General features: G+C 43.0%; 1 protein-coding gene across 1 annotated transcript in view; it reads right to left on the bottom strand.

Annotated features, from left to right (window-relative positions):
- The window catches only part of LOC116984420 (mucin-6-like), a 152,895-nt gene that overhangs the window by 83,579 nt on the left and 51,740 nt on the right, over positions 1-17,576 (bottom strand). The window contains exon 12 of the mRNA XM_033038572.1: positions 2,567-2,731. Within this exon, the coding sequence (XP_032894463.1) occupies positions 2,567-2,731 (165 nt within the window). The remainder of the gene's footprint in view (positions 1-2,566; positions 2,732-17,576) is intronic.

Here is a 17,576-nt window from a genome sequence, read left to right as displayed (position 1 = left end):
CTCCAGCCTTTCAACAATACGCCTTTTATAGCACAAGCTCGAACATATGCACTGAGGGATGCACACATAAAATCCTGGCTTTTTTCGTAATTACAGGTTTCAAACCTACATCTCTGGAGAAAATTTAAAGAAAAATTGTGAAAAAATATTTTATCAGGAAGGTATCTAAGAATTTGCCCATGGCAATACAAGAAATACAAGGGCAAATGTTTGTTTATGCCACCCAGAAATAGTAATCTGACCAAGTAGATCATTGTGTTTATGGAGAATCAGCCAACAGCATCAATATTTGAAAGGCACTTCATAGTTGTAGGCAAACACAGCCAGCATTGAAAGAGAAGAGGATCGATGAGCATGACAAGAAAAGTGAAGGACACTCACTAATTCATATCATTTTGTTTAAAGTCACAGAGAAAGAGAGACCAGAAGGATTTCCCTTCTTGGAAAAAATACCTTGTACATTCACCTTATCTGTGCCCTTCATGATTTTATCCATCTCTATAAGGTCAAGGAGTAAAGTCCTAAAGGGCCTGTCCCACTGTACGAGGTAATTCAAGAGCTTTCCCGAGTTTAAAAAAAAAATCAAAACTCGTGGTAAGTACGTAAAATGTACGTAGTGGGTACGTCGGAGCTCGGGACGTCTCTTAGCAGCTCGTAACGCTAATGGCAGGTACTCGGGAAATGCTGTAAGCTCGTGAAGATTTTTCAACTTGTTGAAAAGTGTCCATGAGATCCCCGAGTACCTACGAGCGGCTATTACCGTAATTCTCCGAGTTCGAATCAGGGGAAACTCGGAAGAACTCTTGAATTACCTCGTTCAGTGGGACAGGCCCTTAAGCTGTCCAACCTCTCCCTATAACTCAGACCCTGAAGCCCTGGCAACTTCTTTGTAAGTCTCCCGGGCACTCTCTCAAGCTTAGTGACATATTTTCGACCCCAGGGCTTCTGAAACTATACACACTACAAGTGGGGTCGCAACAACCTCTTGCACAACTGCAACATAATGTCCCAACTCCTGCACTTTTTAATAAAAGTTGAAATGATCTTCAGGAAGATTTCAAATTTACCTCATAATAATCTGTAGGATCCACCATACAATGACACTTTCCAAATATGCCTGCTTTATCCATCAATATGGAGCAGTGAGAAAGGGCATATACACCTGTCAAGGAAAAATAAACACATTATTTTGTTGGTGCACACAAATGGTCTAAGACATGAAATGTTAACTGCTTCTCTCTCCACAGATGCTGAGTGACCTTCTGAAAATTTCTAGTACTTTCTGTTTTCCTTTCAAATTCCAACCTTTTTAGGATGATTATAACAATGAGATTCTTTCCCCGAGAGATGTTTGAATATAGTTTCATGAAATATGCTGGAATGGTAAACTTCATTAATGAACAAGGTTGTAGGGCAGTACAGCACAACAACAGGCCCTTCAGCCCACCTTGTCCATGCCAACAAAGTTGGTATACTGAGCTTTCTTTCCTGCATTTGCCCCAACCTGTTCCTATCTGTATAGATAGGGTAGACAGTCAGAATCTTAAGCCCAGTGTGAAAATGTCAAGGACTGGAGGCCATAACTTTGAGGTCAGAGGGGAATGTTTAAAGGAGACCTGGGTGGCACAAGCTCCATCAAAGCAAATGTCTGAATTCTCTGAATTATAATGTGCTAAAAATCTGTTTTTCAAAACTTGATGCTTTCATTTATGAAAAGCCTCTTCACACTGTGGGGATTAATTCAAGCCAGCATCTAGTGAGGAAGGATCCAAAGAATGCCCTGACCTCAACAGTGGCATCTACTCTCCTCTGAATCAGGGCTTGCTCAAAAGACCCAATACAGGAATATGCATTTTGCAGTTTCATTCTGATTTTGCATAAAACATAGAAACATAGAAAATAGCTGCAGATGTAGGCCACTCGGCCCTTCGAGCCAGCACCCCTACTCAATATGATCATGGCTGATCATCCTAAATATGTACCCCATTCCTGCTTTCTCCCCATATCCCTTGATTGCATTAGTCACTGGAATCACTGGAATTACTGGAATGCTTCACTGGATTCTGGTGGATCTTCTCCACAGTTTTGCTGAACTGAAAGCAAGACCATGAAGCACGTGGCATGGTCTAGCCCATGTAGAAGTGGATGCATGGGTGACTTTTCAATTAATAATAATAATAATAATAATAATGGATGGGATTTATATAGCGCCTTTCTAATACGCAAGGCGCTTTACATCGCATTATTCATTCACTCCTCAGTCACACTCGGTGGTGGTAAGCTACTTCTGTAGCCACAGCTGCCCTGGGGCAGACTGACGGAAGCGTAGCTGCCATTCTGCGCCTACGGCCCCTCCGACCACCACCAATCACTCACACACATTCACACACAGGCAAAGGTGGATGAAGTGTCTTGCCCAAGGACACAACGACAGTATGCACTCCAAGCGGGATTCGAACCGGCTACCTTCCGGTTGCCAGCCGAACACTTAGCCCATTGTGCCATCTGTCGTCCCAATTGTAACTAATCATTATATGGCAACATCATATCTAATTTTTCGACCTACCGTTCGACTGGCTGAGTGAGCAGGGGTCGCAGTCTTTATCATGAGCACACTTGCAATGTTCGATAACTCTCCAGGAGTCTACAAAACTGCCAGCAGTCCCCTCCTCGATTCCCATACTACTGTTGAAGTCATTCAGAGAAAGTCTGTCAAAATTGCCGCATAGTCCTGAAAGAAAACAAAGTATGTCACAACTTGTTGTTAATGAAGGAACATTTGAAATTAAATGAATCAAATTATTTACAATCTACCAAACACATCTGCCTTGTAAAACAAATCTATTTCTTCAGAACATTGCGTAGGAGGGAACTGCAGGTGTCAGTTTACACCAAAGATATGCTGGAGTAAACTCAGCTGGACTGGCAGCATCTCTGGATAGAAGGAATTGGTGACGTTTCGGGTCGAAACCCTTCTTCAGATTCTGACCCGAAACTTCACCGAGATGCTGCCTGTTCCGCTGAGTTACTGCAGCATTTTGTGTCTAACTTCAGAACTATTGTTTTAATGAAAATAAATGATTAATCCTCTGATATGAATATGCTGACAATATTGAAATATGCAGACAAGATGTTTTTATTTCTGCTTCACCACTGTACCGAGACAGATGATTAAAAGCTGTTTGCGATACACAAAGTGCTGGTTGAACTCAGCTGGTCAGGCAGTATTTGTGGAGGGAAATGCACAGACTCCATTTTGGGTCTGGATCCATCTTCAGACTGATTTAAACTGTTACAGCAGTTCCTCAATGTTAAAAGTGATCTTATTTCTCCTAAAGCAGGGAGCTTCGTAGATGCTAGCTGCTTTCCAGGTGTGTCACTGAAAAACAAACTGCAGTAAATCTTTAATAACCTGACATGCATGGGAGACAAAGGTAGACAAAAGCGCTGGAGAAACTCAGCGGGTGAGGCAGCACCTATGGAGCGAAGGAAATAGGCGACATTTTGGGTGGAGACACTTCTTCAGACTGATGTGGGGGTGGGGGGGGGGCGGGAAGAAGAAAGGAAAAGGCAGAGACAGTGGGCTGTGGGAGAGCTGGGAAAGGGAAAGAAGGAGAAAGCAGGGACTACCTGAAATTGGAGTCAATGTTCATACAGCTGGGGTGCAAACTGCCCAAGCGAAAAATGAAGTGCTGCTCCTCCAATTTATGGTGGGCCTCACTCTGGCCCTGGAAGAGGTTGGACCCACGAGTTAAAATTCTGAATCAGGGCATGGCCAACTTTGAAGGTATTAGGTAGAAACTCGCTCACATTGATTGGGACAGGTTGCTTGAAGGAAAATGAATGCCAATGATAGTGGAAGGTAGACAAAAATGCTGGAGAAACTCAGCGGGTGCAGCAGCATCTATGGCGCGAAGGAAATAGCCAACATTTCGGGCTGAAACCCTTCTTCAGACTCAATGAAAGTGGAATGTCTTTAACTGTGCTGACTAGAATCCAGGACATGCATGTTCCTGCCAGAGTGAAGGGCAAGGCAGATGGGCGCAAGGAAGCTTGGGTGACAAGAGAAATTGAGGCTTTGGTCAAGAGTGAGAAGGAGGCATGGGGCAGATATAGGCAGGCGGGACTGTGTATTCCTGGAGGAGTGTTGGAAATTAGGGTGCAGGCTAAAAAAGGAAATAAGGAGGGCAAGAAAGGGGACAGGGGATAGCTCTGGCAGATAATATTACGGATAATCCCAAAAGACTTTAGCGGAGAGAACAGAAAAAGAAGCAGAGACTGTTCTGTCTGCAACTCCCTGGTTCACTCATCCCTTCCCACCCAAAACATCTTCTCACCAAGTACCTTCCCCTGCAGCCGCAGGAGACGCAACACCTGCCCCTTTACCTCACCCCTCGACTCTGTCCACGGAAGTCTGGCGAAGGGTCTTGACCTGAAACGTCACCCATTCCTTCAATTCAGAGATGCTGCCGGTCCCGCTGCGTTACTCCAGCATTTTGTGTCTATCGTCAATGTAAACCAGCATCAGCAGCTCCTTCCTACACACCAGGGATCCCTACATTCCTTTCAGGTTAGGCAGAGTTTCACTGGCACCTCCTCCAACCTCATCTACTGTCTCGTTGTGGGAGGTGTAAAATTTATACATCGGCGAGACCAAAGTAGACGGGGCAATCGTTTCGCTGAACCCCTCCGCTCAGACCACCTGGGCCTATCTGGTGATATCTCAGTTGTCAAACACTTTAACTCCCCCTCCCATTCCCATACTGACGTTTCTGTTCTGGGCCTCCTCCACAGTCAGAGTGAGGCCAAACGCAAATTGGATGTTTCACTTGGGCAGCTTACAACCCAGCAGTATGAATATTGATTTATCTAACTTCAAGTAACCCTTGCATCCCCTCTCTCTCAGTCCCTCCCCCACCCTGGTCATTGTACCAGTTTAATTGTCGACCTGGTGAGTTTCATTGTCTGTATAACTCGTTAACATCCCACCCAGAGCCAACCATAAACTGTTTCCTTCATCATTGTAACTTTGTTGTATATCTATCATTCATTTCTTCTATATTTCTCTATATCACTGTCTGTACCTTTTGTTTAACGTTCCCCTGTCTGCAGAAGGGTCTCGACCAGAAACATCACCTATTCTTATTCTCCAGAGATGCTGCCTGACCCGCTTTTTGTGTCTATCCTCTCAATCTCCTTCGCTCCAAGAACACACCCATCTTCCCTAACCTAACCCTGGAGCCAAATTATCTCTTTCCTGGCATCATACACATCCATCTCGACTTCAGCTGTCTTTACAACAATCCGAAAGTGAGGTGGCCAGAATTAGACACAATACCCGAATGTTATGTACAGTCCAACAACACGTCTTTGCTTTTGTACACTGCGCCTTAGTATGACTCTTTGGATCTCATATATATGTTGCACCGACCACTCCCTCAACGCTGACTCTCCATGCACACCGATTAGCCTAACGTTATTCCCTTATCATGATGTATCTATACACTGTAAATCGATCGATTGTAATCATGTGTTGACTTTCTGCTGACTGGTTAGCGCACAACAAAAGCTTTTCACTGTACCTCGTTACACGTGATAATAAACTAAACTGAACACCGACACCCAACTACCTCTGCACCTGCTGTAAGTCTGCTGTGTTGTCCATTTTGCCTCATTATTCTTTTAGCCAAAGTGTGATACTCCACATTTCTCTCTGATAAACCTTCTTTCTCCATTCCCTCTTTGTGCAGTGAAGCATCTTTGAACAATCTATTACTTCCCACCTCACTGTTGAGCCCACATCAAACCATCGTCTCATTCCCATGTGTAGAAACTTCACTCCCTACACCCTTACACAATTAATTTATTTTAGAAGAAGCAGTGGCCCTAAGTTATAGAATAATAATCACAGAAACAGGCTCTTTGTGCTAACTTGTCCCTTCCAGCCCAGCTGCCTAGCCAAGCCAGTCCCATTTGCCTGCATGTGACCCATGTCCCACAAACACTTTCATATCCATGTACCTAACCAAATGACTTTTAAACGTTGTTACTGCACCTGTCTCAACCACTTCCTGAGGCAGTTTGTTCAAAATACCCACTGTCCACTGAGGGCAAAAGTTATCCCTCAGATCCTTTTAAAATATTTCCCTTCTCACCTTAAACCTATTCCCTCTAGTTTTAGACTTCCCAATCCCGAGGAAAAATATTGCAATTATCTACCCTATCTGTGCCCCTCATGGTTTTATAAATATCTATAAAGTCATACCTCAGCCTCCTACGTATGCTTCAGGGAAAATAGCTTGTCCAGTCTCTCATAATCTAGATCTTCCCGTTCCATACTCATGAATCATTTTTGTGCTCTCTCTAGTTTAATCACATCTTTCCTGTAGTGTGGCGACCAGAACTGCATACAATACTCCAAGTGTAGCCTCACTAACATCTCGTACGGTTGTAACACAATGTCACAAATACTGTACTCATGAAAGACTGATGAAAGCAAACATACCAAATGCCTTCTCCACCACCCTGTCTAGCTACAGTATGTCACCATTCTGCAAGAACTATGTTGCCGTATTCCTAGGTATATTTGTTCAACAACACTCCCCAGGGGTCTGCTATTCACTGTGCATGTCCAATAAGACAAAAACAAATAAAATTGCAAATGTTGAAATCAAAAGCAAATGCCTGCCAACCGACCATCGACCAACCGACCGACCAACCGACTGTCATTTGTGGAAAGAGAAGCCAGACAACATTTTGGGTCAGGGACCCTTCCTCTGAATTGCAGGGGGAGAGTTGGAGGTTTACAGCTTGAAAACAAGCCTGGGTCCTAGGGATAGACACAAAATGCTGGAGTAACTCAGTGGGTCAGACAGCATCTCTGGAGAAAAGGAATTGGTGATCCTGGGTACTGCACTGCTCATTATCTTCCAGTATGAAAAGTAACTCTCTCCCATCACTCTCTGCCTTGCACCATTTCAGCCAATATCCTGTGCTTACTGTGAATGATCTTTTAATTCCATGAGACTCTGTTTTGTCAGCCTCTTGTGTGGAAACATCTGAAAGTCCATGTGGATCGACTGCATTTACCTGCCTACTCTGATATTGACTGGGATAGTCATAGTGCCTACTCGGATATCCCAATAGATATTCCAATCAGGTTTGTCTGATAGGATTTACCTTAAAAAAAAACCAAGGTAGGCTCTCCCCTAGATGCAAGAAAGCTTCACCAACGCCTCTACTTCCTTAGAAGGCTTAAGAAGTTCAGCATGTCCCCTACAACTCTCACCAACTTCTACAGATGCACCATAGAAAACATTATATTTGGGGACGACAGATGGCACAATGGGCTAAGTGTTCGGCTGGCAACCGGAAGGTAGCCGGTTCGAATCCCGCTTGGAGTGCATACTGTCGTTGTGTCCTTGGGCAAGACACTTCACCCACCTTTGCCTGTGTGAATGTGTGTGAGTGATTGGTGGTGGTCGGAGGGGCCGTAGGCGCAGATTGGCAGCCACGCTTCCGTCAGTCTGCCCCAGGGCAGCTGTGGCTACAGAAGTAGCTTACCACCACCGAGTGTGACTGAGGAGTGAATGAATAATGCGATGTAAAGCGCCTTGAGTATTAGAAAGGCGCTATATAAATCCCATCCATTATTATTATTATTATATCAGGATGCATCACAGCTTGGTTTGGGAACAGCTCCATCCAATACTACAAGAAATTGGATGCCCAGACCATCGCTCAAACCAACCTCCCTTCTATTGACTCCATTTAGCAAGGCCAGCAGCATAATCAAGGACGAGTCACACTCTGACCACTCCCACTTCTTCCCACTCCCATCAGGCAAAAGGTACAGAAGTGTGAAAATGCATACCTCCAGATTCAGGGACAGTTTCTTCCCAGCTGTTATCAGGCAACTGAATAATCCTACTACAACTAGAGAGCAGTGCTGAACCACAGTTAGCATGAATCTACCACAATGCTGACCCTCAGACTATCTTTGATTGGACTGCTGGCTTAATCTTGCACTAAACATTATTCCCTTATCACATATCTATACACTGTCACAGTTTAAGAATAGGGGTAGGCCATTTAGGACTGAGGAAAAACGTTTTCACCCAGAGAATTGTGAATCTGTGGACTTCTCTGCCACAGAAGGCAGTGGAGGTCAATTCACTGGGTGTTTTCAAGAGCGAATTAGATTTAGCTCTTAGGGCAGAGGGAATCAAGGGATATGGGGAAAAAGCCGGAACAGGGTACTGATTAAAACTAAAACTAAACTAAGTCTCCATTTCCATTTACTTTGTGGACCATTCAGTCCCATTTACAGTGAAATATTCCTCCCAATCTCTTCACTGCCCAGTTCTCCAACGCCACCAATAAGTTTTCCAATCAGCTGTGTAGAGTTCCTGTTCTAAGGCTTGCCCTTCCCATCCTCTTTGTTACAGCAACAGTGCACTAAATAATTTAATGGTCATTCACAAAGCACTTGTATTATAATTTTCCACAGTACAATTCAAAGGTTATGTACTAATTGTACCCCAATATCATTAAATCCTGCTTACCGTGAGTGGTTGTGCTGAAGGTTTCGTCTACGATGATGTACAATTGCAAGAGTGGATGAATTTGAACTTGCATCTCCAGACCAAAAGTAGATTTTACTTGAATGTAGCTGGAAGATTGCCAGTAAATGACAATATTTCCTAAAAAAGTTCATTGAGAATTTATATTTCAAAGATAAAATCAAAAATTAATGCACAAAACTGAAATATAACAACTAATATTATTCAAAAGAAATTGTTAAATTAACTGATATATTGTATAAATGACTTGGAATTAAAATGTAGATGGGTTGATTAGTAAGTTTGCAGATTACACAATTATTGATGGAATTTTAGTGGTGAAGAAGGCTGTCAAAGGATGCAGCACAATATAGGTAAGTGGCAGATATGGGTCGATAAATGGCAGATGGAGTTTCATCTGTGCAAAGTGTTGCACTTTAGGACATCAAACGTAAGGGGAAAGTATACAGTAAGTGGCAGGAACCTTGAGGAGCATTGATGTACAGACGAATCTTGGGGTCCAAGTCCATAGCTCAATTAAATATAAATTTCTTTATTTATATAGCACATTTTTAGTCAACTTGCATTGACCCCAAAGTGCTTCACATAATTACATTCACACACACAGGCAAAGGTGGGTGAAGTGTCTTGCCCAAGGACACACACAGGCAAAGGTGGGTGAAGTGTCTTGCCCAAGGACACAACGACAGTATGTAGGTATGTTGCAAAGCGTACCTGAAGCGTCGTTGAAAATCTGCCGCTGCGGGTGTGCGTGATTTTGGCGCCGTTTAGAGGGGGCGGGTTTAAAACGCGATTTTCTCTAGGCTGTTCAAATCGAAGATGTTCAGCCTAGTTAATTATTAACGAAAAATCGCTGGAAGACCCCTTCGCAAAAGCTATTATTAGTTTTAAAGGCCTCGTATAATAGTTATAGTAGTTTAAAAATCAATCTCTAAACCCGCGACCACCAGCAACCGCAGGGTCTCATAGAGCAAATAATTGAAGGTAGGTTGTATATTTTTACATTAAAAAGGGCTTCTTAAGATCCCTTTATACAAAGTTTAATATTGCGAGTAGCTCATTTTGGGCGCATTATATCCCGCAGTATTTTTCTGGGCATTTGGGGGCACAAATCTAGCGCAATGTGAACGTTCTAAACCAGCGCGTTCCACAGGGACCCACTGAAAAGCTGATTTAAAATGGACTTTAATTTACAGCAATTGAACACTAAATTCCTTCCATTTGGTCTATAAATTAATGTAAATGAGATTTAAAAATCATGTTTTATTGTGAATTATTTGTGAATATTATTTGGACATTTAGGCTATTTAGAAATGTTAATCATTTATTAAGAAATGGATAGATGTTTAGATCTAGTAATTGAAGTCTGAAATTAGCTACAATTAGGTAACTAACTAATTATATGCTTTAATTTCAGGTCATCCAAGTAAGATTATTTTATATTTGTTTCAGAATGCTTCAATCTATGATAACTGAAAATTTCATTCAGTTCTCTTAATTTTTAAGAAAGTTATGGGCTTTTGACTGTTCACGATCACAGCTTTTTTGTTATGTCCATAGAAAATCAATAGGGAACCAGATGCTCATTTCCGAGTATGAAAATGGCCATACCTTTTTAAATACTTGAGATATGAAAGTGAATTAGATGTCAAATTAAACTTCTTTTTATGCTTTATCTGATGGGATAAATTACAGACTTGATTTTTAAAATCTCAAAATGTTGTAACATTGCTACAGTATGCACTCCAAGCGGGATTCGAACCAGCTACCTTCCGGTTGCCAGCCGAATGCTTAGCCCATTGTGCCATCTGTCGTCCATCTATTAGCAACACAAATAGATAGTTTATATCCATTGTGACAGAGGCCCTTCCTTGGATGGTTCTCTGATCCCTTTCACTGGCTGCCAGGCCTGGAGAGGCCAACCCCCAGCATCTTTGGTAGCTGCTGGTTCCAAATACCTGCTATTGGTTGGCCACTTTAACTTGTCTGCCTACTCCCTATAAAACGCAGGCATTCGAGCCAGAGGGACAGACTGGGAGAAGGTTATATGTTTGTGGAAAACTGGGACAGACCCAAGACCACGAGTGTGGTCAAGACTGGAAGAAGGAAGCCCTAGATGGCCAGTGCCTCCAGCTTAGGCCATGTCTGAATGGCTGGGCAAGGCTGAGATGCCTGAACCTCTTCCTACCCACAGACAATGAGAGACTGTGCCCACACAGATAATCCAGAGACTGCCAATGTTGCCTCATCAAGCCCCAAGCTGACCTGCCAGGAAGAAATAGTCATAGAGTCATATAGTGTGGAGTCATACTTGCCTACACCTGCCAACATGTCCCATCTATACTAGTCCCAAGTAGACACAAAAAGCTGGAGTAACTCTGCGGGACAGGCAGCATCTCTGGAGAGAAGGAATGGGTGACGTTTCAGATCGAGACCTTTTTAGTCCCAACTGCCTACAAATGGCCCATTTCCCTCTAAATCTGTCCAATCCATGTACCTGTCTAAATATTTCCTAAATGTTGTATTGTATCTATACTGTCAGCACCTCCGGAGGCAAGGATGAACTGCACGAAGAAGAGATTGTCATGCAGGAGATTGCCGTGCCTCCTCCTTCAAAGACCAGGACAAAACAACTGGGAAAAGACTGAGATTGCCAACGTCATTGCACATGTGGTCTAGTGAGGGACAGTGCCCCCATGTGGTCGTGGATGTAGTTGCCACTGTGAATAGAATAAACCATGCGAGTACACCCTGCTGTGAGTGTTGGTGTGGTCACTGCTCAACCAGTGTTCCCTGATGCCACACTATAAAAGGCATATGATATGTTTGCCTTCATCAGTCGGGGCATTTACTAGAAGCGACAGGAAGTCATGTTGCAGCTGTATAACATTTTGGTTACCCTGCAATTATGAATGTTTAGCTATAAGGAGAGGTTGGCCAAACTTGAATTGTTTACTATGAAGCATTAGAGGCTAAGAGGAGTAGACATTTGCGTGCGTGTGTGTGTGTGTCTGTGTAGATAGTTGGAGTCCTTTTCCCAGTATAGAAATGTCAAATGCAAGAAGGGCAAACTTTAAGTTGAGGTGGAGAAATGTTAAAGATGATGTTAGGCATGTTTTCTACACAGAGAAGGTGGGTGCCTGGAATGGAATGCCAGTGGAATGTTGGAAGGAGATGTGCTAGCAACATTTAAGAAGTATTGCATATGTATGTGTAAAGATCACGAATGGTGGGATATGGATCATGTGCAGTCTGATAGAATTAATATAATTAAATTAACTCTAGGTGTGGATAGGTATGTGTGACTGTGGCATTTTAATCAACATTTTCATCATTTTAATCATTATTTAAACCTAGCCAAGGGAGGGACAGGACTGGCTGCTTAATATTTCTGGGTACAGGTATCGCACGTGAGATAGAAGTCACGGTAAAAGTGGGAAGGAGGGAGGGAGGGAGGGAGGGTGATTTTGTTGGTTACGGAGAACATCATAATAGCATTCTGAGATGACATTCCTGATGGTTTGGGGGACAATCATTGTTGGGATTGTACTATGGGCTCCCAAACACTCAATGGGAATTAGAGGAACAAATGTGTCAGGAGATTGCAGACTAATAGGGTTGTCACAGTAGAGGGGTTGAATATAGAGTGGGACTGCCATAGTGGCAAGGTCTTGGATGGGCTGGAATTTGTCAAGTGTGTTCTGGAATGTTTCCTTGGGCAATATGTCGAGTGAAAAGGCAACGTTTGACTTTCAGAGAATTAAGGGCAAGTTTCTAGTATCAGTGGGCAAGCCTTTTGGGACCAGTGACCACATTTACTTTGAAATAAATGGGCGAGGTGCTGTAAGATTGAAGCTGGCTCATATTCTGCCTCTTTGTAAGAAGAGTCTTAAAGAAAAACCTTGAAATTGCAGACTAGTAAGCCAAACATCTATGGTAGGAAAGCTATTGGAAAGGATTCTCAGGGCTAAGATATACATGCAGTTGGAAAGATGGGGTTTAATGAGGGATAGTCGGCATGGTTTGTGTGTGGGATAGATATCATGTCTTGTGTATTTGATTGAGTTTTTTGAAGTAACTGAAAAGGTTGCGAGCAGGGCCATAAACGTTGACTATATGTACCTCAGCAAGGCTTTCAATATGGTTTCACATGGCAGGGTGTTGTGAAAGGTCAGATGGCGTGGGGTCCAGGAAAAGCTAGCAAATTGGATAAGGAATTGGCTTCATGGTAGGAAGCAGAGAGTGATGGTGGAAGGTTGTTTTTCAGACTGGAGACCCGTGATTAGTGGTGTGCCATGGGGATCAATGCTGTGCTCATTGCTATTTACCATTTAGATCAAAGATTTAGATACGAATGTACAAGGCATGACTAGTAAGTTTGCAGATGACACCAACGTAGATGTCACCATGGTCGGTGAAGATGGTTATTGATATTTATGTACTGAAGTGCGTGATATGCTGGGGAAGTGGGCTGAGAAATGGCTAATAGAGTATACTTCGGATAAGTATGAGGTGTTACATTTATGAGTAGCTGAAACAGGGCAGGACATTCACAGTGAATGGTAGAGCCCTGGGTAATGTTATAGAGGTTCCAGGACATAGTTCTCTGAAAATGGTGTCGCATGTTGATGTAGTGCCTCTCAGTGACGCAGCAGTAGAGTTACTGCGCTACAATGCCAGAGACCTGGATTTGATTCTATGTACAAGTGCTGTTTGTATGTTCTCCCTGATACCACATGGGTTTTCTCCAGGTGCTCTGGTTTCCTCCAACACTCCAAAGACGTACACGTTTGTAGGTTAAATTGGCTTCCGTAAAACGTTAAATTATCCTTGGTGTGTCGGATAGCGATAGTGTACGGATTGATTGGTTGGGACGGCTGGTTGACGCGGACTCGGGGGCTGAAGGGCCTGGTTCCGTGCTGTCTCGAGTCTAAAGATAATGTGGTGAAGACAGCTTCTGGCATGCAGGCCTTCATCAGTCAGAACTGAGGATAGAAGTTGGGACATTATGTTACATTTGTACAAGACATTGGTGAGGTCGCATTTGGATCTTTGTGCCCAGTTTCCGCCACCTTGTTATAGCAAAGACGATTCATGAGGATTTACCAGGACTTGAGGGCCTGAGCTATAGGGGGCGATTGAGCAGTCTAGGACATGGTTTGGAGTTGAAGAGTGATCGTATAGAGAAGTAGATGGGGTGAGGGAATCAAGAACTAGAGGACATGGCTTTAAAGTGCAAAGGAAAACTTACTAGGAACCTGAGAGGCAACTTTTTCATACAGAGGGTGGAAAGTATATGGAACAAGCTGCCCAAATGAAGTAGTTGTGACAGGTACAATAACAACATTTTAAATACATTTGGACAGGTACATGGATAGGAAAGTTTTAAAGGGATATGAGCCAGACACTGGAGAATGGGACTAGCTTAGATAGGGCATCTTGGTTGTTATGGACGAATTGAGCTGAAAGGCCAGTTTCCCTGATGACATATTTCTTTGAATAAGGTTATCAATTTTAGCTTCTTTGAAAGAAAAATAATTTGACCAATCTAGTAGTTTTCCTCCTCTTCCTCATTTTCCTTGTTCAATCAGAAAGGGATAAAGTGAGTTTAGTAAACTTTGCTTGAAGGTTATGGGCTTTAATCATACAAGACAATAACCACACCCATGTTATCCTGCTCCGTATGAACTAGAAGATGGCTTTTGTTCCATACAGCAAAAGTAATGGTCTGCTGAACACAGCTGCAGAAAACTGAGAACAGCATGACCTGTCCTGGGCCAAGCCCAGATGTAACCACAACAAAGGCACGTCAGTTCTTTGACATTACATTTGAAAAGATTGGGCATGTCACTGAATACTCTAACAAACTTCCATGAATGCACTGTAGAAAATACCCTGACTCCTCGCATCATGGCCTGGTACGGCAATTCCAATGCCCAGCAATGCAAGAGGCTGCAGAGAGCGATGGACTCAGCCGAGTCCATCAGGGTCACAGCCCTCCTCACCATCAATAGTACAGTATTTGCATCTAAAATGTTTCATTTTGTACATCCTGGAGAATCAGAAAATGAGATGAATCTTCCTAGTAGCTGTAGAATGAGAAGAACACAGACACGACTCATTGTATTGAAGGCTGCAGCACTGACAGCACTTTTACACCACTATCATCATGCCATCAGGCTTCTGAACTCATAAACACATCATATATGTTGATTATTTTATTTATTATTGTCTTACCTACCAATGTCACTTTTATCTTATCTTTTTTTTACCTTAACTTTATCCTTGTAATATCATTGCTGAGGTGACCCTGTGTCATTTCATTGTACCGTTGACCCTGTGTTAACCTACATATGACAAATAAAACTGAACTGAACTGTTTTGACTGGCTGCTTGTAGCACTGAACCCAAGGAGTCTAGTCTCTGTGCTTACCCCTCTCTGAAAGTGGCATGCTTCCTGAACTTGTATGGGTGGGGGGGGGAAACACGAACATTTCAGTGCTTCCATCTCACAGTAATTGATTTTGGTGAAAATGTGCAAACCCTTTGAAAGGACTAAAATTATGTAGTCAGCAAGAACATGGCTAGAAGCGGTTCACGGTCTGGATCATTGGTGTAGAAACATTCTTATGCAGCCTCCTGAGAAGGAATGCTTTCAATCAGGAGTCAGAGATGACCTCCATATCACTAACTGTGCAGATTTACTTCAATTTGGACTTTGGATATACAATGTGGAAACAGACACTTTGGCCCACCAAGTCCATGCTGACCACCAATCCCCCCATACACTGACACTATTGTACACAAAATTCACAGAAGCCAATTAAGCTACAGCCTTTATATCTCTGGAGTGTGGGAGGAAACCGGAACACTTGGAGAAACCTCACGAGGTCACAGGGAGATCGTACACACTTTGTACAGACAGCACCCGTAGAACCTGGGTCTCTGGCGCTATAAGGCAACAGTGTGACCCCTCTCACCCTGGTCACAAACTCTTTGAATCACTTCCATCTTGAAGGTGACTCCGGACTGTCAAAGCTGCCACAGCCAGAAATAAAAACAGCTTTTTTCCCCATGAGGCTCTACTCAATAACCAAAAATCAGTAGCTTCCTTTTGCTCTGGTATTTTATTTAATTCACATGCTTAATCAATATTTTTTTATTATTAATGTTTAATGTTTTATGTGTCATTCCTAACTGTCACTGTATGTCATGTTGTTACTTGTGGGCGGAGCACCAAGGCAAATTCCTTGTATGTGAATACTTGGCCAATAAGCTTATTCATTCGTTCATTCAACTCTATTGCTGTGCCACTGTGCCACCCAAAAAATAGGCAGGACTCAAATTAAGTCTTCAGAAGTACATCTGTGTTCTCTGCTGATTGAGTGCATTGACAGATTGCTGTTAGAAGGGGAGATCAGATTTCAGGAGGCTGGATGAAGTACATTTTCCGGAGTACATTCTTAGCACGGAAGTGGAAATGGTCTATAGCTTTAGCATCCGAGGCATAAATATCACCAATGATTTGTCCTGACCCAATCACTTTGGTGATACAACTGAGAAAGCACATCTCTGCCTTTGCTTTAGAAGACTAAGGAAATTAGGCATGTTTCAAATGACACTTACCAATTTCTACAGATGCTCAATGGAAACAAAACTATCTGGATGCATCAGAGCTTTGTATGGCAACTGTTCTGCCCAAGATTGACAGAAATTGCAGTAGACACAGCAAAGTCTATCACACAAACTAGCCTATCCCCTTCAACTCCATCTACGCTTCATGCTGCCTCAGGAAAATAGCCAGCATACTCAAAGGCCCTTCACAAACCTCTCTTCCACTTCCTCTTCTCTCCTCTCTCATTGGGCAAAAGATACAAAAGGTTTCTTCTCATCGTTAACAGGCTCTTAACTGACCCTCTCACAAGCCAGAGATACATTCATGACACCCCAAGCCATCTCATTGCAACCCTTGCATTTTTTTAACTCTGCGCTTCTGCTGCAGTAACACTACATTCTGCATTCTATTTCATTTCTTTTTATTATACTACCTGTTGTATTAATGTGTGGAATGATCGTATTCATGTGATGATTTACCTGAATCACACACAAACAAAATACTGATACCAATCAAGCAGCATCCATTCTTTCATAACACCATAGAGATACAGTGTGGAAACAGGCCCTTCGGCCCAACTTGCCCTCACCGGCCAACAATGTCCCAGCTACACTAGTCCCACCTACCTGCACTTTGTCCATATCCCTCCAAACCTCTCCTATCCATGTACCTGTCTAATTGTTTCTTAAACGATGGGATTGTCCCAGCCTCAACTACCTCCTCTGGCAGCTTGTTTCATACACCCATAATCTTTTGTGTGAAAAGGTTACCCCTCAGATGACCCCACTTGTCTTATCCCAGTCAAAAAATAATCTTTACAGGGAAATCTAGTTTCTATATTTACTGTACCATTGTGGAACTGAGAATGGTTAAGCAGGCCCACCTGAAAAGGTCTTCTCTGAGTTCTGGGTGCCTTCCATTGAGTAAAGTACATGCTGCCTCAATGCCTTCATGAGATTCTCACCTTCCTGTGCAGGCATATCTCTGACGATCTGTCCTGGACTAGCACATTAATCATAAAGAAAGCCCATGAACACCTCAATTTCCACAGAATATTGGGGAGATTCGGTATGTCAACAAAACTCTCTTGAACTTCTACAGGTGTACAGCAGAGAGCATATTGACTGCTTGCATCACGGCTTGGTTCGGCAACTTAACCACCCAGGAATGAAGAAGGCTGCAAAAAGTAGTGAACACTGCCCAGTCCATCACGGGTACTAACCTCCCCACCATCGAAGGGATCTATAAGAGTCACTGCCTCAAGAAGGCAGCCGGCATCATCAGAGACCCCCCACCACCCTGGCCACACTCTCATTTCACACCTCTTCGGAATCCTGCACCAGCACTCCCAAGTCCTTTTGCACCTCTGATTTCTGAAT

This window comes from Amblyraja radiata, chromosome 20 (genome assembly GCF_010909765.2).
Source record: "Amblyraja radiata isolate CabotCenter1 chromosome 20, sAmbRad1.1.pri, whole genome shotgun sequence".
Taxonomy (NCBI): domain Eukaryota; kingdom Metazoa; phylum Chordata; class Chondrichthyes; order Rajiformes; family Rajidae; genus Amblyraja; species Amblyraja radiata.
This window is presented reverse-complemented; position numbering and strand designations above follow the sequence as displayed.